Source organism: Nanorana parkeri, unplaced genomic scaffold (genome assembly GCF_000935625.1).
Source record: "Nanorana parkeri isolate BGI_ZX_2015 unplaced genomic scaffold, ASM93562v1 scaffold526, whole genome shotgun sequence".
In the NCBI taxonomy this organism is placed as follows: Eukaryota; Metazoa; Chordata; class Amphibia; order Anura; family Dicroglossidae; genus Nanorana; species Nanorana parkeri.
The window spans coordinates 937,176-965,063 of NW_017306794.1; the positions used below are offsets into that span (position 1 = coordinate 937,176).

Here is a 27,888-nt window from a genome sequence, read left to right on the forward strand (position 1 = left end):
ATTTTTGATTGCCAGATGGAAATATTCGCCCGTTTACACAATTTTCAACCAGATTTTATTTATTTATTTATTATTCACAATATAACTTGTTTTCACACGACAATATTATATTTTATTTATTTACACATGCTACACATATTTTGCGATATTTACATTGTTAACTTAATATTTAATCATTGACTGATTTTAAGTTACATTTTATACATGTACTTTTATATATCCAAACTATATTCATTATATATTGTTTGAGTGTACCCATTGAAATATATTAGTGTGTATTACTAATAATGGGGTTTTTATATTTTAAAGTGCAAAGAATTAGGAGGTACATGCCAATGTATATTCTTTTCTTATATGTATGAAAACTTTTGGGTCTAACTCTAAACTAAGTACCTCACTTTCAAGGAATTTAAGGAGGATTGCTAATTGGTTGTTAGACTGTTTTTCTAGGTTGTAAATTGAAGCGCAGACTTGAAGTCTGACAGTTTGTAATTAAGGATTGTCAAAAGTTTATATTCATGGTTTTGTCCAAGGTCTGAGGTTAAAGGTTATATCACTGCCTTATCTTTAGAAATTAATGAAATTAAATGAAATGCTCCCAATTTTTACATAGAATAGCGCCCCCTGATGGTGATTGTGAGGGAAAGGTCTGTAAAAAAAAAAAAGGGTATCTGATATCAGGTTTCATGTCAGTAATCACATGATAGATCAAACCAAGCCCACACCTCAGGGGGGGATAAAGAGAGGGGATAGCGCCCCCTGATGGTGATTGTGAGGGAAAGGTCTGTAAAAAAAAAAAAGGGTATCTGATATCAGGTTTCATGTCAGTAATCACATGATAGATCAAACCAAGCCCACACCTCAGGGGGGGATAAAGAATGAGAGAAGTCACATGTCAATCCTGAGCCTTTCGTTTTCTTAGTCTGTGTAATACATTTAAAAAGTTGTGTTATCTTGGTTACATTTATATTTTTTGTGGACAATATCCAGTGGTTACATTTTTATGCATTACCTGTGTTATCAAATTGATTGATATTATCTGATCCATATTCTTGGTTTGTCACCAATTATATTTTATTATTTTTGCACTGATTTTTGATAAATAAATATCTATATTTTGTATACTTTGGTATTCCTCTTGTCTTCGAAGTCAGCGCAAATGAAAGAACTCGCGTAAAATTTTGATTTATGGAAATACATTGGGAATCTCCTTAACCATAGATTTTTAATTGTTTCCATAAATAGAACTGTATTTCAGAGCAGTATAAACATTCTGACAGTATGCATTGTCAGTTGTGAGCCTTCCCAAATCATGTCCAATCAATTTAATTTAACACAGGAAGACTCCAATCAAGGTGTAGAAACATCTCGCAAACAATCAAAGAAATGGGAGTGTTGTTGCAAAGGGTCTGAATACTTATGCCAATGTGATATTTCAGTTCTTCAATCTGGGGCTGGAATGTTGGGTGCAGATTTCCAACCTGGGATGTTGACTTTAGGCAAATTAAGTATATGGCGTAGTTGAGGAAGGTAGTCCTTGGCGTGCAGCTCAACTGTTTTCCCATCCTTATGGACCAGTATGCGTTAGGAAAAAACCTCAGTGGTAGGGGAGCTGAACTTTGTGGAGTTCATCCAAAAAAGTGTGCAAAGCTCTACGCTGTATGAGTGTGCATCTAGAAAGATATGGGAAAAGTTGCAATTTAGCTCTGTCAGAGTCAAAGTGGGTGTCACGGTCCGCAGCCAGGGGTACTAGGGCACGACAACTCCAGGACTTGCAGAGCGGGTTGGAGTCACAGACAGGAGGGATATCTGGAATGTAGGAACTTAGAAACTAAAAGTCAGGGCGTATTGGGGACACACTAGAGGCGCAGGATCTAAGGGCTGGGTTTTCTACAGAGCTTCTAATGGTGAGGATGATTCTGTGGCTGGACACCTTCCAGGTTGCGGCCCTCTAGTGCACCCACACAGTCTTAGGGGCTAGTGGAAGCACCCGAGAACTGTATATAGAAACAGGTAGGGGAGAAACTTGAAACCAAGAAAAGGAAGATGGGAACAGTGGCACACGGAGCGAGAGAGTCACTCGCACACAAGTAAGGGTGCAATACGCAAAGCACAGGTCTCTGGAGATCCTAACACACAGGGAAGTAAGTAGCTAGGGGTATACTTTAGAGCACAAAAGGTCTAAAGTACAAAAAGAAGGACAAAGAGATAAATGCACACAGGGGGTGTGCAGACAAGAAAGTATGCAACGTGAGTGTCCAACACAGCTACAAGTTAAGAGAAGCACAGAAGTAAAGGGGTGACTGCGAAGCACAAGGAAGATACATTGGAAGGCAAGTGAAAGAACTACAGTACGCAAGAGAAAGTTAGGCTGAAGTACAAGAAAGCAAGTAAAAAGGAGGAAGCAGACACACAATGACTGGAGTGGGAAAACACTGAAGTAGATAAGCAATTAAAGCAGAGAAACTCGCAACACACTGGGAAAATCAATAGAAGGCCTGCCGCAATATACAAAGTTACAAACTGGAATTAGGCTAGCAGGAACTCAGGGAACGACGCAGGGGATCAAGCCAAAGATGCAAGGATCCAAGATGAGCGAAGAGAAAGATCATGGGCATAGCAAGAGAGACAAGGGGTCCGAAAAAAGCATAAGACTTGTTGCTCGCACCAAGCGAGGTAGTCCTAAATAGAGGAGGAGATCAGATTGGCTGCAGCCTTGTGAAACACCATAGGCTGACAGCCCAGCACCAGGGAGCAAAGGGACAATTCGGCACAGATTACCAGATATCGTGACAGTGGGACATGTCCCTCATTTTTACCATGACAACCTTCTTAACCCCTTAAGGACCCTTTTGCTGCCAATGCCTTTTTTTGTACACATGTTAGAATCCACATTTTAGGCCTGATATCAGTGCAACTCTTTATCAAACCCCTACATTTTTTTTGAAAAATGCACGTTAAATTTGGTGCCCCAAAACACAATCTAACACCCAATTTTTTTGTAAACTATAAAAGATGTTACGACGAGTAAATAGATGCCCAGGGTAAAAATTGTGTGTGTATTTGAAACGCGACAAAAATTCAGTACCCAAAAAAGTCTATAGACGGCGCTTAAAGAGCTCCTACAGGTAATCAGTTTAGAGATGCACGTAAATAGTGGTCTTCGTATTATTGTTCTCACTCTGTCGTGCGCGGCGATACCCAACATATTTTATTTAATATTACTTTTTAAAACTTACAAGTCCCCCATGTGATAGCATATTGGTGGTGACAGGTACTCTTTAAGTTGATACTAGAGGTCCAAAAAGACCCCTAGTGTCACCTTTACACTCTAAATAAGCTATTGAAGTGCAGATCACACTTCAATAGCTTAATGCTGGGCTTCAGGAGCCGAGTAATGATAGCTCAAGGACCGAAGTGATGCAGTCCTCGTGGCTCCTGGTCCCAAAGAATGGGGAGATTGGTGAACAAATTTTTTGCCTCCGAATCCGAACACTGAAAATGCAGAATGAGCGGAGGCCATATCGGCAGCCGGAGCATTCTGCGCTTGCGCGCTGCCATGTTTGAGTGGATCTTGGCATACATAAAGATGCTGGTGCCAGTATGTTCAGGCCCCGCCATCTTGGTGTACACCAAGACCTACTCAGCATGTGGCATCACACTGGAAATGCTAAACGAGCAGCGCCCACCGGCACGTTCTGTGCTTGCGCGCCATCTTTGAGTGCATCTTGGTATACACCAAGATATACTCAAAGATGGTGGCACGCCTGCGCAGAACGTGCCCATTCTGTGAACAAATTTATTTATGCCCAAATATAGTTTTAGTACATTCAGGCATATAAGAAAGTCGTTATCTCGGATGAACCGCTGAATCGACTGAATTTCGTTGATTTGCAGGTACGTCCGAATCTGAATACCCATGTCTAGAATACAGTATTCTCCTCAGAGATACTATGTATCATAACACCATTCGAGCATTGAATCTTCTCCACTTGGCCCTGTCAGGAGCCCCTCCTTCACTTGTCCAAAGCTCGATGGTCCCCCCGCTCTTTCCAGCCCTGCCGGGCCTGTGCTCGGATCAAGGGTCTGTTAGGAATGTTAGGGGGGAACCCACATTTTTCCTCACTTTCTGGGGCTACAAATTCCTACCAGTCCTAAAGGGCCACGCACGTATGAACCCCACACTCTTTTGTTTTAACTTGGAGGGGGTCCCTCCTAACATTCGGGATGAACCTCACACTTTCTTCCCCGCTTCTGCAGACTGTTAAAAAAAAAGTTATATATATATATATACATATATATACATACATACATACATACATACATACATACACTTTTTTTAATCCAACAAACGAAATTTCGTACACACAACCGCTAATGAATTTCGTCCGAATCCCGAAACAAATTGAATTTCGGACCTGAACCCCAAAAAATCTGAATCAAAACAAATTTGTTGCCGGTGCAGATGTCTAATATGCATATGATTTACTTTTTTTGTCTGCACCGGAAAGCTCTGTTCCAAATCTTTTAGCTGAATTTCAGTTATACAGGGAACTGTCACATTTTCACATAAACGGCCAGAAATCAGAGGCATTAAATCGCTCTCTCACAAAACATTTCAAAGGCTCAGGGCACATTTTCGTTTCAATGGTCTTCCACTTCGATTAAATATTGGCATTTTTTCACTTAATTTCACACCCCTTTTGCACAAATTGAAAGCAGGTTTCCCAGGGTTGTCCCAGGTGGTGTTTTCCTGGATGGGTAGGTGTAATGTAGTCAAACAGGTTCTTCCTATTGCTATTCCTCGATCATTTTTTATATCAGTAAAATCTCTTATTTCCAAGATCTGAGCCTCAAAAAGAGGTTCGAATTCGACAGGTGTTGTGGAGGCCTAAAGAACATGGGGGCATGTCTCTTCCGGATATTTTTCTGTACTATCAGGCTGCACATTTATCCCAGATTGTGGACTGGTGTAGGCATAGGGAGTTGAAACTGTGGGTCTGAGTAGAACAAATCTTCTCTAAATCCCCTTTGTGCTCTTTACCGTGGTGTCCTGGCCCTATGGTAAAAGAGATAAAATTGAATCCAACTATAGGTGCTGCATGGTATATCACTCCAGCTACGTTTCAATCTAAACAGTTATAACTCTTTCCGTCCTAGTTTCCAACTGTTTGGAATCCCCTTTTTGAGCCTGGCTTTTGGGACCAAGTTTTTCTTAGTTCAAGACAGCATTAGAAACATTAGGCCTATCATTTTCGTAGTACAGCCCATTTGCCCTCATTGACAAACATGACAGAGTATCCTATACTTGCCCCTTTGGACTTGGAGACATCAGCAACTCTCACTTCTTCTCATCACTTCCCCCTGGGTCTAGGTTTGTTCGCCCTCTTTCAACTTTGGAGCGGGAATGTTCGAACTCTAGGCCGATGCGCAGGACTCTTTCATTTTGCTATAAGCTATTGATATAGTCTGATGTGGAGAGGCCCTTGGAGTTCTTTGATAGGTAGGAGAGGGACCTGGAGGTTTCTCTCTCTTCAAGGGGATGAAAAAGAATTTATCGGCTCACATCGTCAATATGTAATTCTTCTCAGGAGACTGGGTCCAAGATATTGACCAGGTGGTACAGAACCCCTCATGTCTTCATAAAATGTTTCCAGAAACACCAGATTGCTGCTGGTGATGTGGCTTCTCCCCTGTGGATATCCTTCATATTGTTTGGTCATGCTCTAGGTTGCAAGTTTTCTGGTCTCAGGCCCACTCTATTATTAATAAATTTATGGATGATGAGGTCCCTTTGGACCCATAATTTTTTCTGTTTCATCATAATGCATATTCTTTCAAGGGTTATTGGTATTCGCCTATCATTCAGATAGTGAATGCCGCCCGTGTCTGTATCCCCAGCCTTCTGGAAAAGGGCCCTTCCCCTTCGAATAAATGCTGGTTTAATAAAATTGAGGATATTAAAATGAAAGATCTTACCAATGCAATAAGAGGCACTTTAGCCAAGCACAGGATGACACGGTCTCCTTGGAATGAATTTCTGTGCTCTTTTTTTACTTTATATTTTTAATAAGTTTCAAAAATATCTGCAACACAAACAATGTTGACTACATTTGAATATATAAATATAGGTTTGGCATTTAAGTAATTACAATTACAGGTAATTACAAAAAGGCCAAAATGGTCGTAATGAAATGTAGTTATAACTAAACCTCCCTATGTGAATCCCACATTGGAAGTACATATGTTGTTCAACATTTACATCAATAAAATAACTCTGAGGAGCAAATTATTATACTATAGGGAATCTAGAAGGGTATTATAAGGGAATGGGTAGGAAAAGATGGGTGGGGGATGGCGGAAAGAAAAGGGCCATACATACAAGGGAGGGTAGGGGTTAGGAAGGACAATGGGGAGGAGCTATGAATGTGCAGTCATTAAAATAATGGCACATTGTGAAACATAATAAAGTCAAACAACTCTCTCACTTTAAGTAGTTCATTTTTGAAACTGGATCCAAGAATCCCACCTTTTATGGAACAAGTTCTCAGAATTTAATCTTTATGCTATTACTCGTTCATATTGGCAATTAGAAGATACTCTATTAATTATATCTGTTATGGTTGCTGTGATGGGGGATTTCCAATTTCTGGCTATGAGAATCCTAGCTGAAAATAGTATATGCATAATGACTGATCTATACTTGGGAGGGTATTTGTCAATAGAAATACTTAAGAGCGCCATTTCAGGTGATAGCAAAAAGTCTAATCCTGTAAATTTGTTTATAATATCTAAAATGGAGTGCCAAAAGACAGTTTACTACAGGACCAAAATAAATGATGTAAATTACCTACATGTCCGCATTTTCGCCAACACAAGGGGGATGTGGTCGGGAATAATTTAGATAATCTAAATGGGGTGAGATACCATCTAGTAATTATCTTTTGAGCATTATCCCAATGATCTATACAACATGAGTGGGATGAGTTATCGTTTATTGCCATTTCCCATTGTCTGTCCGATAGTTGTATTTCAAGAGCAGCTTCCCATTTGAGCATATGGGGGTTTTTGCAAAAATTCTAGTCTTGCAAAATTAAATAGAATTTGGAAGCACTTTACGAAGACTTTTAGCTATACATATATCCCACGCTCTGGTATGAACTGATAGGGTCTTGCATGTGGATGTCTTCCAGAAATGGAAGATTTGTGAGAGACGATATTTGTCCAAAGGGTTGGATAGGGAATTTAAAGAAGGTAAATGGCATTGCTCACTACTCTTCCAAGAGGAGAGATTCAAGTGCGGTATGAGGATCTCATATGAGGTTAGTGGGACTTGAATATCTGTTTTAGGTGAGTTCGGGAAAGGCTTATTAATAAAGTATTGCCATACTTTAAGGGAAGATAAAAGAGAGGGGTATTCAGTACATTGTAGTGACCTATTCAGAGAATTCGCTATCAACCAAGCTGGTAGATCTCCTCTATGGACAAAGTATTGTCCCATAGTGGACCATAGATTATGCTGTGATGGGTGAAACCAAGCGTACAATTGATCCAATAGAGAAGCATAATAGTAATGTTTTAGATTTGAAAGCCCCATTCCCCCTTTATTTTTGTGGCGCCACATAGTCGTGTGTCGCACTCTGCCTTTCTTTCCCTGCCATATATAACCATCATGTATACGCTGCAGCTGTAAAAAAATATATAGCCGGAAGTAATGGTTCGGAATATAGGACTCTAGGAAGTACGAACATTTTAAATGATAAGATTCTACCTATCCATGACAACTCAAATTTGGTAATACGGGTTAATTCAGATTTTACAGACTCTATAAGGGGTAGGAAGTTACTCTTATAAGTATTTTTGGATGAGGACTTGAGTTTAATTCCCAGATAAGGGATCTGTGAGCTATCCCATTTGTATGGAAATTCAGCTTGCATATTACTCATATCAGATTTGTTTACATTAATCGGTAGAATTAGTGACTTCTTTGCATTAATCTTATAATATGATAATTCACTGAACATTTGGAGCGTATTCTGTACCGCCTCCAGGGAAGAAGCCGGCTTTGAGAGTGATAGGATATCATCTGCAAAAAGACCAATTTTATGGACCTGGGGTCCCACCTGGATTCCTTCTATCAGCGCATTGTTTCTAATGGCCGTTGCTAAGGGTTCTATGATCTTTGAAAAAATAACTGGAGAAAGTGGACAACCTCGCCTCGTACCATTTGTTATGACGAATGGGTTAGACAGCAAATTGGACGAATATACTTGGGCTGTGGGGTTAGTATATGTAATGCTCTGGACTACAAATCCCAGAGACGTCAAGCTTATCTCAAGGATGAGCCCAGCTGTAAAGCTTGGCAAAACTTTAATTTCTATTTGTTGTCTGTTCTTGCAGTAAACTTCAAGGAAACTGACCCAGTAGCATTAAAAGTACTTTACTTGGCAAAAATGCTGCGTATACAAACTTAGTTACAGGAAAAGCAAACAAATACATAAACAAGACAGGCTGCTACAAACTATAACATGCACCCACTACACTATCTTCTAGTACATGTATGATTTCTAGGAGGGGAAACACTGAAAATTTACTTAGCTTAGGCTGCAGGCTCCAATAAATTCGGTGATGAGCAGGACTTGGCCTAGGACGAATGGCTTCTCGTTGCAGTATCCTTTGTATGTCCTGGTCTTCAAGCAAGTCCCCTCGTCTTGTGAAGCGCTCTCGTACAGTCCCCCTCCTGTGAAGCCCTGGTCTGGTGAACTGCTGTGCTGGTGAACTGCCGTGTTACCTTTCAGCTACTGGCTTTTTATTGAGAGAAAACTGGCCTAAAACTTTGGAAGCTATGCCCCTTTCACCTTTGGGAAAATGCAATACAGTTTCCCACCTCTAGGTGGCAGCGTTGTACCATAAATTGCCATCAGTAGTCAAGATTTGATTTGAGTCTTGACCAGGCTAGGCGTGACTATTTACGATCACCATCCCATTGTGATACAAATCAATGCAGGACAAGCTACACCATTGTGTAAAACCAGTTTGGCCTGTATTGTTGGCCATTTCCATTGTATGAACCAAGTTTCTATCAACAAACAAAACCTCCATCTCTATTGCAAATCTATGCGTGTCTGAAAAAGTCCACTAAGGTATATCGCAACACAGTATATAATGCTAATATTGCCGAGAGAATATGACCTCCCATGCCAAATTGTTGGAGAACCTTAGACATGTAGCCCCAATGAATACGATCAAACACCTTCTCTGCATCTACAGCTAGAAGCAGGGAAGGCATTTTCCGCACTTCTACATATCTGATGAGGTTAAGCATTCTTCTAGTCCCATCAGGGGCCTGGCGGCCTCGGACAAAACCTACCTGGTCTGGACCTATCAGGAGGGAAGTAATGGGCAATAGTCTCTCGGCAATGAGCTTAGCGTACATTCAGTACATTGTAGTGACCTATTCAGAGAATTCGCTATCAACCAAGCTGGTAGATCTCCTCTATGGACAAAGTATTGTCCCATAGTGGACCATAGATTATGCTGTGATGGGTGAAACCAAGCGTACAATTGATCCAATAGAGAAGCATAATAGTAATGTTTTAGATTTGAAAGCCCCATTCCCCCTTTATTTTTGTGGCGCCACATAGTCGTGTGTCGCACTCTGCCTTTCTTTCCCTGCCATATATAACCATCATGTATACGCTGCAGCTGTAAAAAAATATATAGCCGGAAGTAATGGTTCGGAATATAGGACTCTAGGAAGTACGAACATTTTAAATGATAAGATTCTACCTATCCATGACAACTCAAATTTGGTAATACGGGTTAATTCAGATTTTACAGACTCTATAAGGGGTAGGAAGTTACTCTTATAAGTATTTTTGGATGAGGACTTGAGTTTAATTCCCAGATAAGGGATCTGTGAGCTATCCCATTTGTATGGAAATTCAGCTTGCATATTACTCATATCAGATTTGTTTACATTAATCGGTAGAATTAGTGACTTCTTTGCATTAATCTTATAATATGATAATTCACTGAACATTTGGAGCGTATTCTGTACCGCCTCCAGGGAAGAAGCCGGCTTTGAGAGTGATAGGATATCATCTGCAAAAAGACCAATTTTATGGACCTGGGGTCCCACCTGGATTCCTTCTATCAGCGCATTGTTTCTAATGGCCGTTGCTAAGGGTTCTATGATCTTTGAAAAAATAACTGGAGAAAGTGGACAACCTCGCCTCGTACCATTTGTTATGACGAATGGGTTAGACAGCAAATTGGACGAATATACTTGGGCTGTGGGGTTAGTATATGTAATGCTCTGGACTACAAATCCCAGAGACGTCAAGCTTATCTCAAGGATGAGCCCAGCTGTAAAGCTTGGCAAAACTTTAATTTCTATTTGTTGTCTGTTCTTGCAGTAAACTTCAAGGAAACTGACCCAGTAGCATTAAAAGTACTTTACTTGGCAAAAATGCTGCGTATACAAACTTAGTTACAGGAAAAGCAAACAAATACATAAACAAGACAGGCTGCTACAAACTATAACATGCACCCACTACACTATCTTCTAGTACATGTATGATTTCTAGGAGGGGAAACACTGAAAATTTACTTAGCTTAGGCTGCAGGCTCCAATAAATTCGGTGATGAGCAGGACTTGGCCTAGGACGAATGGCTTCTCGTTGCAGTATCCTTTGTATGTCCTGGTCTTCAAGCAAGTCCCCTCGTCTTGTGAAGCGCTCTCGTACAGTCCCCCTCCTGTGAAGCCCTGGTCTGGTGAACTGCTGTGCTGGTGAACTGCCGTGTTACCTTTCAGCTACTGGCTTTTTATTGAGAGAAAACTGGCCTAAAACTTTGGAAGCTATGCCCCTTTCACCTTTGGGAAAATGCAATACAGTTTCCCACCTCTAGGTGGCAGCGTTGTACCATAAATTGCCATCAGTAGTCAAGATTTGATTTGAGTCTTGACCAGGCTAGGCGTGACTATTTACGATCACCATCCCATTGTGATACAAATCAATGCAGGACAAGCTACACCATTGTGTAAAACCAGTTTGGCCTGTATTGTTGGCCATTTCCATTGTATGAACCAAGTTTCTATCAACAAACAAAACCTCCATCTCTATTGCAAATCTATGCGTGTCTGAAAAAGTCCACTAAGGTATATCGCAACACAGTATATAATGCTAATATTGCCGAGAGAATATGACCTCCCATGCCAAATTGTTGGAGAACCTTAGACATGTAGCCCCAATGAATACGATCAAACACCTTCTCTGCATCTACAGCTAGAAGCAGGGAAGGCATTTTCCGCACTTCTACATATCTGATGAGGTTAAGCATTCTTCTAGTCCCATCAGGGGCCTGGCGGCCTCGGACAAAACCTACCTGGTCTGGACCTATCAGGAGGGAAGTAATGGGCAATAGTCTCTCGGCAATGAGCTTAGCGTACAACTTAATATCCGTGTTTATAAAGGGATATAGGTCGATAATTTTCAGTATCAGCCGGCTCCTTGTCTGGTTTGGGTAGAGTAACAATAATAGATCGTAACATTTCTGAAGGGAAGAAGGAGGACGCAGCAGAGTTAAATATTGTGTGTAGATGGGGGAAGTAGTATGTCATGGAAATGTTTGTAGTATTCACTGGAAAAGCCATCTACGCATGGGGATTTATTCAACGGTAATTTAGTTATTGTTTGTTTTATCTCTTCCAATGAGAATGGAGCATTCATGTCTTCTAAATCCTCTGGTGTTAGCTTGGGGAGGTTCAAAGACTGTAAAAAATGTTCAATGGCATCTAATTTTGGCTGGACTGTATGAGGGTCCTCTTTCAGATTATAGAGGGAAGAGTAATAGGATTGGAAAGCTTGTGCTATATCTTTAGGGTTATAAAAGTTCTGGTGAGTACTTGGATGAATTATGCTAGCTATCCTGGATTTGGATTGTTTAAATTTAATTTTATTAGCTAATAACTTACTAGCCCTATTACCCTGGTGGTAGAAGGTAGCATTGAGTCTATTCAACTGCCATGTATGATTAGAAATAAGTAGGGTCTGCAAATCATTCCTAGCCACCAGTAAATCTTCGAGGAGGCGCTTATCCAATGACTGCTTATGAGCCAATTCCAGTTTTTTAATTCGGGTTGTTAGGTCAACAAACTGCTGCATCCTTCTCCTCCTCTTCCTAGCTCCCAATTGTATCAGAACCACTCTCATGAATGCTTTATGGGCATTCCACACCACAAAGGGGTCATCAGTGGAATGCTCATTAAGCCGAAAGTATTCCTTCAACCGGTCCTCTATGAACGGTCTATGATTTTGTGATGAAAACAAAGACACATTATTCCTCCGTAGTGGAGTGGTCGATGACATACCCCGATCTATAAGGGTGAGGGTAGTCGGGGCATGATCTGAGCATGAAATTATATGTACGTGAGCAGCTTTCACTTTTTGTGGTAGCCATTTGTCCACAATGAACAGGTCAATTCTCGAATATGATGCATGAGGTGTAGAGAAGAAGGAATAGTCTTTTTCAGATGGATGTAGGCATCGTAAAGGCCCTCTTTAAAATAGCACTGTAGATAGAGATGGTCTTCTAGATGTTGTAGGGTTTGAAAAATCCATAGAGGCGTCTAGAATAGCATTAAAGTCTCCACAAAGAAGAAGGTATCCCTGGCGTATCAAGTTAATTTTTGATATTATCTTTTTCAGAAAAGGTACTTGGCGTGTATTAGGTGCATACACATTGGCTATAATGTAGGTAGAGGAGTTAATATCACATACTAAGATACTAAGATAAGATATCGTCCATTCGGAGTGAAGGAGACAGTGTTTTTAATGGCTATAAGCACTCCTCCTTTCTTCTTTTGAGCATTGGAGAAGTATATATGAGGGAAGTGTGCATGGCGAAATACAGGGGGGTGAAGTGAGTCTCTTGGACACAAAGTATCACTGGAATGACGAAGGGATTCTTCCCAAAGCAGGTTTTTTTTGAAGTAACTGTTTAGACCTTTAGCATTTAATGACAGAATTTTAAGATCCATAAAAAATTGTAAGGAACGATGGCATGGTAGCATAGAAGACTTCCAAGAGTCCAGTGGTATCGTTTGATATCAAATTTGTAATTATTTGCATAGTCTATACAGGTGGTAGCGGGTGTAGTGTGCCTCAATATGAAAGTGCTGGGCACTAAGATCATAGCTCCTGGGTAGTGGGAATGGAAAAAGGGAAGAAAAGGAAAAACAGGAACTACAGAAAATAACATAAAAATAAAACAACATTTGGAGAGACCCCATATCGGGTCCTCCAATGTTGTGATGGTAAAATATCCATCACTATCAGAGGGCGGAGACGGACTCCTGGGTTCGAATCCATTCAGGACCAATTCAACTTGGAAAAGTATAACTATTTTTCTAGGCACCAGAGGGAACACAGAGCAGTGGTTATACCGCAGAAATGTGTCATCAAGTAGGATCGGGAGCAGATGAGGATGTAATGAAGCGCCAGTCTTGGAGCAACTTGAACCCTTTGTTCACTTCAGAGACAGTATGCTATTTCCCATTATGCGATATGATGAGTTTGGTGGGAAATCCCCACTTATACGCCACTTTGTGGTTGGGAAGCGCTTTAGTCACGGGATGTAATGCTTTCCATGCTTGAATGGTCATCTGCGATAGGTCGTTGTATAGTACAATGTGGGTATAGGGAGCCGGTAGCGGAGATGTGGAACGTGCCAGTGACATAAGCTGCTCCTTCACATGGTAAAAATGAATGCGTGCAATGTCAGGTAACGTGACAGGGAGATAAGAAGGCTTAGGAAGGCGATGTGCTCTATCCACCACTATTTCAAAGCTTTGCAGTGAAGGGAAGAGATCTCTCAGCATCGATTGGACATAGATTCTAAGATCAGTCGATGGAACCGACTCGGGCACTCCACTCAACTTGGCATTGTTTCGTCAGGACCGGTCCTCTATATCCGCCATTTTATCTTTAAGGCGGGGGATCTCCTCAGCTGTAGTTTTATGGGCATCCACTAATTCATTATGTTCTTCTGCATAATCCCCCATTTTAGTTTCCATGAAATCCACTCTATCTCCCAGATCAGTAAGTTCCTCAGTGAACTTGTGGATAAGGGATGAAAAATCTTCATGCAAAGAATTTCGAAGAGACAGTAGCATATCCTTTAAAGTGGTGTCCATGATGGGCTGATTAGATGTCGGGTAAGCATCAAGTAGCGCATTATGGCCATCAGGTGCATCAGCAATATCATCAGTATTAGATGGAGAGCTTACATCCCTGTTTCTGGAATTCGGGGTGGCCCTCTTTGATTTTGGTTTTCCTGGGCTGCCCTGGATAGATGAGCCAGTCTCGTTAGGAGTTGTATTGGACATCACAGCTTGTTTTCCGGCCTCTCTCCCAGGGGCTGAGGAGAACATTGCCAACGTGCAGGACGGGCCGGCGCCATCTTTGTGACATCTAGGCGGCCTGGCGGCTTTAAAGAAATCCGTTAGTTTCCACGGCTGCCCTTTGTTTTCTTTTGTTCATCCTCGGCTCCGGTAACTGATGAAGACGGGGATGTGTTTAGTAATCGCTGGCAGTCCCTCTGGCCGTGTCACTATGTCCTATGATGGATACGAAGCCGCAGCTTGTCTCCTATGCGGCCATCTTCCTCCACGGTCATCTTCCTCCACGGTCGGTCACGCCCCGAATTTCTGTGCTCTGATGAATATTGAGCTTACGTGAAAAAATATTAGTGGAGCCTCAAAAAATATTTGTTGTTACATGAAGGTTAGTACAATTACTTTTCAGGATTGTCCTTGTAATAGTACAGTTGTATTTGATTTTTTGGTTGCTTTTTAAATTTGTAAAGAATATTTAGAATTAAAGAAAAAATATAGGGTGTGAATAAGTTGTGATATATTGCTCATATGATTTCCCTACTATATACATGTTGATTTATTTAGTATAAGGGAGGAACAATTATTTTACAGTGCGGTGTAAATTGTAATAATTACTCTACCACAGTGGGACCACTGTTAACACTGCAGCTATTCTTAGTTTTCACTATAAGAGTGTGGATATATATATCTATATCTATCTATATCTATCTATATATATCCATATATATAGATAGATATAGATAGATATAGATATATATCTATATCTATATATACATACACTGAAGTCTGCGACTAGTCAATGTTAGGGCAGAACCGAGAGTGGCAAGACTGGTACAAGACAACAGAAGGGCAACAGTGCATCAAATTACTGCAGATCTTAATCAGGGATCCTCTCAAATGATCTCTAAACACACTGTTCGCCGTACACTGCATCGTATGGGATATGGAAGCCAAAGGCCTGTTCGAACACCTTTGCTGTCTGCAGTTAAGATAAAACATATCCAATTTGCACAGCAACACAAGGATTGGACAGTCGAGCATTGGAAAAAAGTCATGTGGTCCGATGAATCACGTTTCCAGTTGCATCATGCAGATGGCAGAGTGAGAATTTGGTGGGAACAGCATGAAAGCATGCACCCCACATGCATGAGTACAACCCTTCAAGCTGGTGGGGGCAGTGTTATGGTTTGGGGCATGTTTTCCTGGCATGATTTTGGCCCTTTAATTCGTGTGGAACAACGTCTGAATAGCACAACATACCAAAGTATCGTTGCTGATCAAGTTCATCCCATCATGTGGATGGCGTATCCCAGTGGAGATGGCTTCTTCCAACAAATACAATGCGCCATGCCACGGTGCTCGTATTGTGAAGTAGTACAAAGATTTGTAGAACAGCATGGAGATGGCCATTCCAAAAAACATGTAAAGGAAAGGGCTCAAGGTTCCAAAAGGAGGACAGTAGGGATAGTAGCTGGATTATCAAACCTAGGCTCATCCTTATCCTAGACAGAACAGCCTAACCTAACGACGAGGAACAACCTATTATGCTGCGGAACCCCCAATAGCATTATTTGGGATAGGAAGGGGCCCGTCCTCCCTTGGACTACAGTACATCCCAATAGGAGAATCACTGAAAAAGGAAAGTCTGACAGGGCCTCCTCACAGGTCCAGACAGTAGACCACAACCGAGCCACAGTAATCACCAAAGAAACAAGGCTAGAGAACAGGGGACACACATCCACAATTAAACACACACATAACCAAGACTGTGCTCTACCCAGACAACCATTGCAAGGAGAACATCTGGACGTGCCCTAACGCCTGTTGCAAGGTATCGCCCATGGAGGGGATGACGAAGACTGCCCCCAGAGAACCATATGGTCACAACCCCCCATGGGGATAACTGACCATCCCTCTACACCAAAGAAAAAACAAGCTAGGTAGGGTGGTGGAAAACAAAGCCATCAAAAAACATACCAGGAGCGTGGGAATGTCAGCCACCCAACAAATAGTAGCCAACATCCCTGGCCCCAGTGTATGACACATGGGGGGTGAGCTGGATGACTCACCACCTAGTGCCAGCTGTGAAACTAAGACGACCGCCGGAGGTCCCAGAGAGGTCATAGGAGGTCGGGAAGCCCTCGCTTCCAGAGCAGCATGTGCAACTGCAAAAATGAATCCAACCACATGGAATATGGCCACCGGGACACCACACCAGAATGGCAGGCGCACTAACATAGCAGAGCAAGCCCAGATAGCAAACGGAACACTGCTCAACAAACCACCCGCATTGCACATGCTGTCATAGTAGAAGCCATGTGTACCCCTGAGACAGAGAGCCCATAAAGCCATAAGCAATAGGGAGTGCCAGGGCAGAGGGTAATCATAGAACACACAGCACAGGTGAAAAGGGAGGAGAGGTACCCCTGACCACTCCAACCCCCCAAACCCCAGGCCCGGGAAGGGGAGGAGGGTCCACTTGTACTTACCAGCTACAGCATACATGAAGAGTATAATCTCCCAGAACAGGCTGCCTCCTGCCGCAGCTGGGGCGCTGCCTGTCTGGGGGGGGGCATTGTGACAGAGCAACAAGTCACACTGTCATATTGTCCCCCGTGAGGAACTCTCACAGGCTGCCCTAGTATAGATCCAGGATAGGGCTGCCGCAGCAGACCCCGCAAGTAGCTAAGGAACTGCATTCGCTCGATGGCTGAGCTGGGGGGACTACAAAGATCTAGATTATCCAGCCTGTCACCCAGCTCAGTTGTTGATTGAAGGTCCGGAAGACAGATGAAAAGGAAAAAAAAGAAGAAGATTCCCAGCAGGGAGCTTAGGTCCTCACTCCTTGACACTAGGCAAAAAAATGAGCTGCCTTTAGCTGTTAAGGGATTTGGACACCTGTAGGGGCTGCCCCTAGGCTGTGAATTAGTTTATTTTTTTGCCTAGTGTGCTACTCGTGATGGTGGTGCTATAACCAAACAGTCAAGATCTAACTATCCCCGCTGTGCCCTTCAATGACAGAAGATAAAATTAAATGACAAAATAAAAAAATCCATTGGAAATGTGGTTTGACTAAAGCAGTTTGGATATCCACCACTAATTTGTAAACCTTAAAAGTATGCATTTCAAATCTTTACAGTCATTTTTAATACCGTAAGTGGTTCCCAAAGTTGACAACATATTTCAAGAAAAACAGAGATCTTATTCACCCATACCCTTTTAGCAAAAACAGGAAATTAGATTATTTTGATTGAAGTCTTACCAATCTGAAATAACAGATTTAATATCATTATTTAACCACTTAAAGACCAGGTGTTTCACCCCCTTCCTGGCCAGGCTATTTTTTTTAGTATTGAGCGATGCAGTAGTATCACCAGAGAGATTTTAATTTTTTACTATAGAATGAAAAAAGTACCGTAAAACTTCAAAAAAAACACCTGTTTTCCTACATTATGCTAAAAATTTTTTTATTCTTAGGCATATTTTTGGTAAATTATAAAAGATGGGATCACATTGGGTAAATAGTAAAATAGCAAAAAGTTTTCCTGGCACACTCACAAGCTAGCATGTAAAAATAGGATTTTTGTGTTCACCGTAAAATCCTTTTCTCTCCGTTCATTGAAGGACACAGGCAACAGATCGTTGATCCTGAATGGTAGGGTAATATCGCCACCTGCAGGAGAAGGACGCTAGGCACAAAACTAAAGACCAATTACAGCCTAGGGGCGGCCCCTGCCGGTGGCCAAACCCCCACCTGCTGACAAGTCTCCAGTTTAGTAACAAGCAGTTAGGAGTGTACACCCCATAAAGAGGGCGGGGCCTATGTCCTTCAATGAACAGAGAGAAAAGGATTTTACGGTGAGTACAAAAATCCTATTTTCTCTCCCGTTCATTGAAGGACACAGGCAACAGATCGTAGATCCTGAATGGTAGGGACGTCACCAAGCAGTCACACACTGAGGGATGGGCAACAACAAAACACCCAAAAGACCCCTCAAAGCGCCGCCTGCAACACTTTGCGCCCCAAACCAGCATCCGTCGATGCTAACACGTCCACCTTGTAGAACTTAACAAAGGTGTGAACAGAAGACCAAGTAGCGGCCTTACAACCCTGAGAAACAGAGGCCCCGTGGCGGAAAGCCCAGGAAGCCCCAACAGCCCTAGCAGAATGGACAGTGACAGGAAACGGAGGCGTACGCCTGAGTCACAACGGTACGTATCCACCTAGAGATGGTAGCCGCCGACGCGGCCCGACCCTTACGAGTACCCTCCGTGAGCACGAACAGGGAGTCGGTAGCTTATTTGGAAGCCGTAGCTTCCAAATAAACACGAAGAGCGCGAACCACATCCAAACAGTGGAGTGCACGCTCCTTCCTATGGACCGGCTTCGGACACAGGGAAGGTAAAGCCGGCTGCGCTCCGTCTCCGCACTTCGAGAACAGGCTAGAATATGCTTCTACCGAGACTTGTATACGGGGTGAGCTTTTGTGAGTGTCCAGGGAAGTTGCTTGCACACGTTACCCTGACGCGTTTCGTCCCCACAAAGGGGCTTCCTCAGAGGGGCGTGTGTCTTGTATTTTGCATGGATGTGTTAAATAGCTCGTTAATGAGGCTAATAGACTGCCAAATTTCACAGTCAGCGAGCCATGTCGTTTTTCAAAAGGTGTACTTTTGGTATTGCATATACTTTAATATAATGTAATGGCACCTGTGGAGCCTTAAATAACATTCCTAAGTCCCTTTACCCATACATAATCACAAGTGTACATATATTTTGACTAATGTATAGTAATAAAGGAATAAACTTTAGACATCATGTATGTCCATATGGACTGGAAGGAACCTCCTGATGTTTAAAAAGGATGAAGTTTAGACGGGCCACTCATAAGGTCACATTAAGGGGTAATAGATGATTTCTACTATTATAGCTTAAATCAAAGCATGGGTTTCAGAATCACATAGAGCTATATAGGTACGGAACAGGTATACTTAAACTTGTTAAACTTACCGCCCTTGTCGGAGGACGAAAAAGCCGCTTGTGAGCGGAGAAAGTAGGCACAGGCCTACGGCGCTGCTCCTTCCTGCGCGCCTGGGGAAGGAAGGTACTCTTACCCCCTGCCAGATCCTCAATGATCCCATCCAAGGTGGAACCAAACAAACGGTCCCCAGTAAAAGGCAACACCTGTAGAGCCTGTTTGGAAGCCATATCAGCCGACCAGCATTCAAGCCAGAGCAAACGGCGAAGTTTCACCGCCGACACCTTGGACACCAAGGGCGCCGCATCCAAGGCCGAATTGCAGACATAGCGAAGGCCTTGCACCAACTGGTCCGCCAATTCCACGAAAACGGGGGAGACATTCTCCTCCGCAAGCCCCTGATGTAACATCTTAGCCCACTCAAAGTCTGAGAGACCAAAGCAGACGCCAAGACCGGACGCATGAGCGCGCCCGAGACAGAGACCACAAAAGCGCCTCAGCCTTCCTATCGAAAAGGTCCTTAAAGGACGGAGAATCCTCCACCGGAATAACCGTGGCCTTGATTAAAGGCAGAACGCCTACTCTTATGCGTCCCAAACTGCACGTGCGGCAGCGCGGACGTGCTGGCAACGTCCTCAATTTTAAGGGTCTCCCTGACAGCGCGGAGACCAATTCACGTTCCTGGATCATGGAGAGTAGACGCAGCCTCATCCTCACTGGCCGAAACAGGATGTGAGGAATCACCCGGATCAGGATGAGGCGACGTCGCAGGAAGTTCCCCCTCCTCTTCAGACTCCCCTGACAAGGCAGGGGATGACAAGGGTAAAAGCCCGCTTTCCAGGTGGGCGCTGTGTCAAGGCGCGCTCCATGCGCGTTACAAACCCGTCCATGACAGAGGAAAAGGACTTCAGGGACAATGCGGTACCACCCACCCACCCCCACCTGAAGAACCAGAGGGACGCACGGGCGACTGGCAAAGCAGTGCAGGCGTACAGGACGCACAAGAGGGGATCTAGAGGGGTCCGCAGAGCGCTGCCCACAGCCCACACAAGGCAATGTAGGGGCGTCATCCCTGCGATCATTGCACACCCGCACAAAAGCACCCCACCGACTGCAGACCACCAGGCAAGGGAGATGGAGACAGGGACCCCGCTACTCACGACCCCCAGCGTCCATGTCCCAGCCCAGCCGTCCGACTCCGCAAGGCAGAGGAGAGCTGCACACTGTGTGTCCTTCCGTCAAGGCGTCCGGGGCCGAAAGGAACACACTCCCCATCCGCCCGAGGCTGAAGGAAGCCCGGGCGGAAGTGACAAAGGAGAAAGGGCAAAGTTGCCCTCATCCAAGATGGCGGCCGCGGAGCCGCCTGGAGGCCGCAATGAGACCGGGGCCTCAATTAGTGGCCGTGGCCGCCGAGCGAGCGGCGACGGCCGCGGATGTTGTTCAAAACGAAAGGAACGGCCACAGCAGCTCCACAAGAGCCATAGACCCCTCGGATGCCCATCCAGGAGCCCAACGATGACCACGGGCCGAAGCCTGAGCATCCAGAGGCAGGAAGGGCGCCTGCCCACATCCAAGATGGCGGCCGCCGAACCGCATGGAGGCCTTAATCAGACCGGGGCTTCGAGTAGCGGCCGCCAAACGAGCAGCGTCAGCCCCAGAAGCTTCCCCAGAGCCTAAGTCCCCACCAAGGCAGCCGCACAGGAGCCCATCTACGGCCCACTGAAGCCCAAGCACCATGAGGCAGGGGGGAGGGGGGAGACAGGAGGCCGCAGCTGTGAGAGAACAGCGCAGCCAAATCTTACCTCAGCTCCAGGTCCCCACGACACATCAACCGCAGACCCCACATACATACCCCCGCGGAGCGAAGGCCGGACTCCACAACTAGGATCCAGGACGAGTAGGGAAACGGTAGGAAGACGCCCCCGACCGTAGCGGCGTCACCAGCCTGAGGGGAGCGCTGTGACAGGCAGGCCCGGACCCCCTGTCATATGCACTCCACGGGACGAACCCACAGGCGTCAGGGGGGACCACATGTCGCAGCCGACCCACCGTGGCAGAGTCTGCATGCACTCGACGGTCACCCAGGGGAGACTACAAGGATCTACAGTCATCCAGCATGTCGCCCTGGGGACACTTGCTAGAAGAAATCGAGTCAAACGGAAGAAGGGAAAAAAATTTCTCCAGAGAAATTTTTTTAGCTCCTTACTCCTGACGCTAGGCAAAAAACTGGAGACTTGTCAGCAGGTGGGGGGTTTGGCCACCGGAAGGGGCCGCCCCTAGGCTGTAATTGGTCTTTAGTTTTGTGCCTAGCGTCCTTCTCCTGCAGGTGGCGATATTACCCTACCATTCAGGATCTACGATCTGTTGCCTGTGTCCTTCAATGAACGGGAGAGAAAAAAACTTGTCTCACACTAGTTTTTTTGCTTGACTGTTTTGGTGCAGTGATGCATGGGGGCTGCCATCTCAGCTGCCATTGGGATGTGCGGGATCCCTTGTGCGTCTCTGTGCCTTTAAGGGGGTTGGGCTTCCTCCTGACAAACCTGCAACCAATTTTATCTTCTGCCCATGTGCTCCAAGATGAAGGCTCTGAAAGTTTAGAGTTAGGACCGCACTATAAGAGGTGCATTGGCGCGGCTGTGCGGCTTTCACATTTTCTGCAGAAGACATGTATCCAAACCTCTGTTTTTAACCTTAGTGTGAGACAAGTTTTTTTTACATGCTAGCTTGTGAGTGTACCAGGAAAACTTTTTGCTATTTTACTGTTTAAAGCCCATTCCGTGTGCACCTTACTGTAAAGCTGATGACGAGTTGATGAGTGCGTTTGCCATCTGTTTTGCTTGACATTGGGAAAATAGACACCAAACATGTCAAGCTTTAAAATTACATGCTCCCGCGAAAATCGGAAAAAAAAAAACTGCCCATAGGTGATGCTTTAAAAGCTTTTACATAGTTACATAGTATTTGAGGTTGAATAAAGACATAAGTCCATCAAGTCAAACCTAGCGGCATACCCATAATTGTATAACCCATTTGCCTATTTTTAATGCCAAAGTGCATAACTTTGCATTTATGGACATTAAACCTCATCTGCCACATAGTTGCCCCCCCCTATTTTATCCAGGTCCTCCTGCAATGTTACACTATCTTGCCCTGTTTCTATTACGCTCCCAATTTTGGTATCGTCAGCAAATACTGAGATATCGCTGTTTACTCCATCCCCGATGTCGTAAATAGGTTGAAAAGCATGTGTCCCAGCACAGAACCCTGAGGCACACCGCTAATGACACTAGCCCAGTCTGAAAGGGCGCCATTGATACTCTCTGTACCCGTTCCTTTAGCCAGTTCTCTATCCATGTACACACCCTTCCATCTATGCCCATAGCTCTCAGCTTGTATAGTGTTTGTGTGGTACCGTATCAAAAGCCTTTGAGAAATCCAGATATACCACATCCACAGACCTCCCTCCACCCAGATCTCTACTTACCCCCTCGTAAAAAGTCAGTAGGTTAGTCTGACAGGAACGGTCTTTCCTAAACCATGCTGATTGTTCAGGATAATGGTATAGTTAATGACAAATTCTACCAAGTAGTCCTTAATCATTCCCTCTAACAGTTTACAAACTACCGATGTAAGACTAACTGGTCTGTAATTCCCAGGTTGGCATCTTGCCCCTTTTTTAAATATTGGAACTACCATAGCCCTCCGCCAGTCACTCGGAACTCTACCAGTCATTAGAGAGTCCTTAAAAATGAGGAATAATAGTGGTTATAACCTTGCTTCGTTCCTTAAGTATCTTAGGGTGCAGATTATCCGGTCCCAACGCTTTATTTGCATTAAGTAGACTAAGTCTTTGTTGTATCCCGGATTCCGTCAACCACTTGGCTATATTTTGTGATGAACTCTGTGTTTTATCATGGGCGTCAAACGCTGCGCGCACAGGTGGGTGGCCCTGTTACATCCAAGAAGCTCCAGGCTGGCCATTACAGCCTGCCGGGAATCGGTTAAGCCACAAAAGCAAACATTTTAGATTTCACCAACAAAGGGTCACCTATTGTAATAATATCATGGAATTCTGTATTTGCAATAGTTGAGTTATTTAATTCTATCAGAAATAGCCACTAATATGTACTTGTAGCTACAATGCTATCGCTTACGCCAAGGCTGCATTGGGCTGGATTGCCAAAACCTTTAACTTACCTTGGAGTGGGTTGGAATGTCAAAATTTATCACAACATCCACATGTGGAATATCTAATCCACGACTTGCAACATCAGTGGCAAGGAGAACGGAGCGAGATTTTGCCTTGAACTTATTCAAAGCTCCCAGTCTTTTGTTCTAGAGGGGAAAAAATGTGTCATATTAAGTGCACAATTAAAACCTTGGTTCTGAAAGTACAATGTTACTGGTGCATTATGATAATATGTAAACCAACCCTTGTTTTAATGTTCTATTTTGGTAAAGCACCAACTGAATCAAAGGGAAGGTGGTGTGAACAATCCCTTCCGGAGTATTAAAAATCCCTTTTCGTGCATGAATATAGGTCAAGCGTAATTGAGTGATTGCATGTGATGAACGTTTCCTTGGACGGTGTCTATCCACAATATTGAGTACCATGGTCTAGGGAAAGGGTAGGTAAACTCCGGCCTGCCAGCTGTGGTGAAACTAAAGATCCTATCATGCATCTGCATCTTGGAGTCATGCCTGTGCAAAGGCTCATGGGATTTGTAGTTCCACAACAGCTGGAAGGCCAGAGTTTGCCCACCCCTGGGCTAGGGTGAGAGCCACAGTATAACCCAGGTTGCCTCTTAGGAAAAAAGAGAACCAAATTCCAGTATTGACAGAGGGATTTCTCCCCTGCTAACATGAATAGGTGAAATAATCCCAGAGGCACATGCATGATTGGATTTGTAGTTTCACGACAGCTGTCTGAAAGAAAATACAAATGTTTTATTGTTCTAAAACAGTCTTAAATTAAAGTTCTTCATAATCCTAAAGAAATTGGCCTAAAATCATTAGTCTGCATAGTTTCAAAAAAATGTCACCTGTCCCTTTAAGAAAAAGTATCGGTAATTGGTATCGGCAAGTACATGAGGGGAGGTACTTGTACTTGAAGAAGTGGTATCGGGACATCCCTAGTTGAGTCTCATAATCATTTTCCAAGAGAGCTAAAAGTAGCATTGCCCATTAAAAGAGAAGTGTGCGGAGAGTCAAACCTACTAGGAGTAGGACACTGCAGCTGTCACATGCTGGCTTTATACGGAGAGCTGAGTGATCATCTAACTGCTAATTGATCAGATCACGGTCTCTTTTTCCCTGCAAATTCTGACAACATTGTTGAGATCCTTCCTGGCTGTGGCACAACTCTGTGCTGTTAGCAGATAGAGGTCATTAGCCCGTTTTCTACTAACTCTTGGTTACTGGAATACATTAGTAAATGTACTCATGTGGAAAACAAGTGGGTCCTTATAGTTTGTTACAGAAGAAGGAATTTACAGCCTTACCTTTTTCCCATGTTGAAACTACATATTCAAAATTTCCTGCAATAATGCATCTCCACAATATAACCCTTTGGAGTTGCAGCAGCTATCTTGAGCCCACCTATTTTCCTGTCTGAATGACCTCCATCACTCATCAATCACATCTCCCACAATCTATACCATCGTTGGCCCCCCTACAACTTATTTTAGCTACCCCTCCCCTTGAGCTTTATGTGAAATAACACACTCATTTAGGGCTAGTTCACAACAAGTGCAGAGCAGTTACAGAATGTATCAAAACTGAATCCAATGCATTCCAATGGTATTATGGGCTCTAGTTCACACCAGAGCGTTCAGTTCCAGAGCATGTGAAAAAACTGCAGCATGCCCTACTTTTTCGGCTCTGGAACACACCAAAACGCACGCAAACGCCCTGGCACGCACAGAAAGCCCATTTTAAGCTTATTGGGTTTTTTTCAAAAACGGCCCGCAACACGGCAAAAACACACTGCACTGCATGTGCAGAAACTCATGCAGATATGGTCCACATTTGGTGTGAACAAGCCCTGAGACATGCCTGCAACCAGAGTCGCAACAACACTAACACTGGATAGTCACAGATCACATACATGATTTATGTAGCTCTTTAAAACAACCACACATGAAAACATATCTTTAGAAATTAGTTACCTGACTCATTTGTCCATGAAGCGGAATGGCAGTAAAACCAAGGTTTCGCAGTAAGAGGGATACTCTCTGAGTGTTGTTGCATGTGCTGCAGAATATCATAAAGGAGTTTCCAGCCAGCTCATTTAAAATGTACACTAAATAACTGTCCTGGATAAGGAAACAAGAACAACAAACTTTTAGGTAATGAGAATTTGCTTACCAACTTAAAAGGACCCAAGAATCACAAGCATGACACAATTCATGTAATTTATCAGTGTGCAAAACAGGAAATGCATACCCCTGAAACACCAAGATGCACGCTTTTCATACAGAGACCCCGTTACCAACTTAAAGTGCAGGTAAAAGCACAGAAAAAAATCTTGCTATGGGACCTGTTTTTTTTTTTACAACAGCCGGCTGGGAGGTGGTTAAAATAGCCAATAGTAGGCTGGCTATTTCTCTCAGTCGCTGGATGGGAAACTTTATGACGGTGTTAGATCATTCCATCGCACCCGTGACTTTATCAGACTTCTGGGGGGGTGTGCGGGGGCTACCGCCGGCAGAAGAGGGGGGATGGGGTCAGCAGAAGAGGAACCAGGAGCTGCTGCAGGAGGAAGAACGGGGCACGGCAGCAAGGGGAATGCAGAGGCACAGCGGTCTCTACTCACTGCTGGGTGCCGGCAGCAGTGCTCTGTGTCCCCTCTGATTGAAGGGGACACAGACCTGTCAGGTGCTCGTCTGCCCAGCACCTATTTTGTAGCTGTGGGGATTTGAACTGGCATAGAAGTACTTTGCCATAGAAGGCATTGCCTTTCAGCCACCTGCTGGACTCACCTTTGCACTGCAGGTTTCTCTTCCGCAGCTTTTTCTCTGGACTCTTGCTCCACCTGCTTGCCAGCTGCAGTCAATCCACAATCATCTCAGCCTTTAAATACTGAGCATTTCCTGTGCTCTGAGCCTATTTATTTGGGTTTGTTCCCGTGTGTACTGCTGCTGGATTGATCGCTGAATATTACTGAGACTTTGGCCTGTTTCCTGGTCAGGAAATAGGCCAAAGTCTCAGTCACTCTTCTGCCTGCTGATTTTATACCTTGCTGCCTTGTTCATGTTAGACCTTGGCCTGTTTCTCAACTACTCTCCTGGATCCTGACTTTGTACTTCACTGCCCTTATCCTCAGCCTCACTCCACTTCGGACTCTACCTTTCCACAGGCAACTCACAAGTGAAGAGGAGCATGGAGAAGCAGAGTGACGGCGGCAGCAGGGGGGGGTTCAACTAATTGGAATAACTGATTATGAGAATAGTTCACAATGATTCTCATTATCGATTATCATAGATTAGTTGTTGCAACCCTACAAAACCTTTCTACATTGGTATGTGCCCTCACTGTTGTCTAAGAGACAATTATTCTGTTTAGAAATCCTTTTTCAGAGTTTGGTGGGTGCTATATTTGATATTTTGTGCTTTTCTGAAAATATTCTTAGGTTTAGGAGAAAGGAACGGACCTAATTTTGGTTATTAAGCAGAAGATACCATTTTTTTTAATGCAATGTTAAATGGCTTTGCATTTATGTTTTAATTGGTTTATAAAACATACAGTGTTGGGTTCTCCTTGTACAGCTCAATTTTTTTTTTCTTTTTCGGTACTGTTGAATGATATTCGATGAAAGCTGCGCCAATGTTTTCTGTGGGGTAGCTTTTTTCACTGAATGCATGGCTAAAAGGTACAAGCCTAGGGTAATATAGTCCTTCTTAGTGCAATGTTTCACAATCTGCTGAATTGGCTCTTCAATACATTACTTTTCCAAAGGGGGTGATGGCAACTATGATAAGGTAAATAGGAATTTCCACCTGTGGTTTAAAGTGGTTCTTGGTTACCATCTGGTTGTCCTCATGGGAAAGTTCTAGATCCAGAAAAAAATAGGATTTTTGTACTCACCGTAAAATCCTTTTCTCTCCGTTCATTGAAGGACACAGGGCAACAGATCGGAGATCCTGAAAGGTAGGGTATATCGCCACCTGCAGGAGTAGGACGCTAGGCACATAACAAAAAAAGACTTAGACAGCCTAGGGGCGGCCCCTGCTGGTGGCCCAACCCCCCACCTGCTGACAAGTCTCCAGTTAGTAACAAGCAGTTAGGAGTGCATACCCAGAGAAAGAGGGCGGGACCTGTGTCCTTCAATGAACGGAGAGAAAAGGATTTTACGGTGAGTACAAAAATCCTATTTTCTCTCCCGTTCATTGAAGGACACAGGGCAACAGATCGGAGATCCTGAAAGGTAGGGACGTCACCAAGCAGTAACCAATGAGGGATGGGCTAAACAACAACGAAACCCAAAAAAGAACCACTCAAAGGGCCGCCTGCAAA

General features: G+C 43.8%; 1 protein-coding gene across 1 annotated transcript in view; it reads right to left on the minus strand.

Annotated features, from left to right (window-relative positions):
* Nucleotides 1–27,888, minus strand: part of DDX47 (DEAD-box helicase 47) — a gene marked incomplete at its 5' end in the record, with an annotated part of 247,895 nt that overhangs the window by 102,039 nt on the left and 117,968 nt on the right. The window contains 2 exons of the mRNA XM_018561473.1: nucleotides 23,572–23,709; nucleotides 25,542–25,688. Of these exons, the coding sequence (XP_018416975.1) occupies nucleotides 23,572–23,709; nucleotides 25,542–25,688 (285 nt within the window). The remainder of the gene's footprint in view (nucleotides 1–23,571; nucleotides 23,710–25,541; nucleotides 25,689–27,888) is intronic.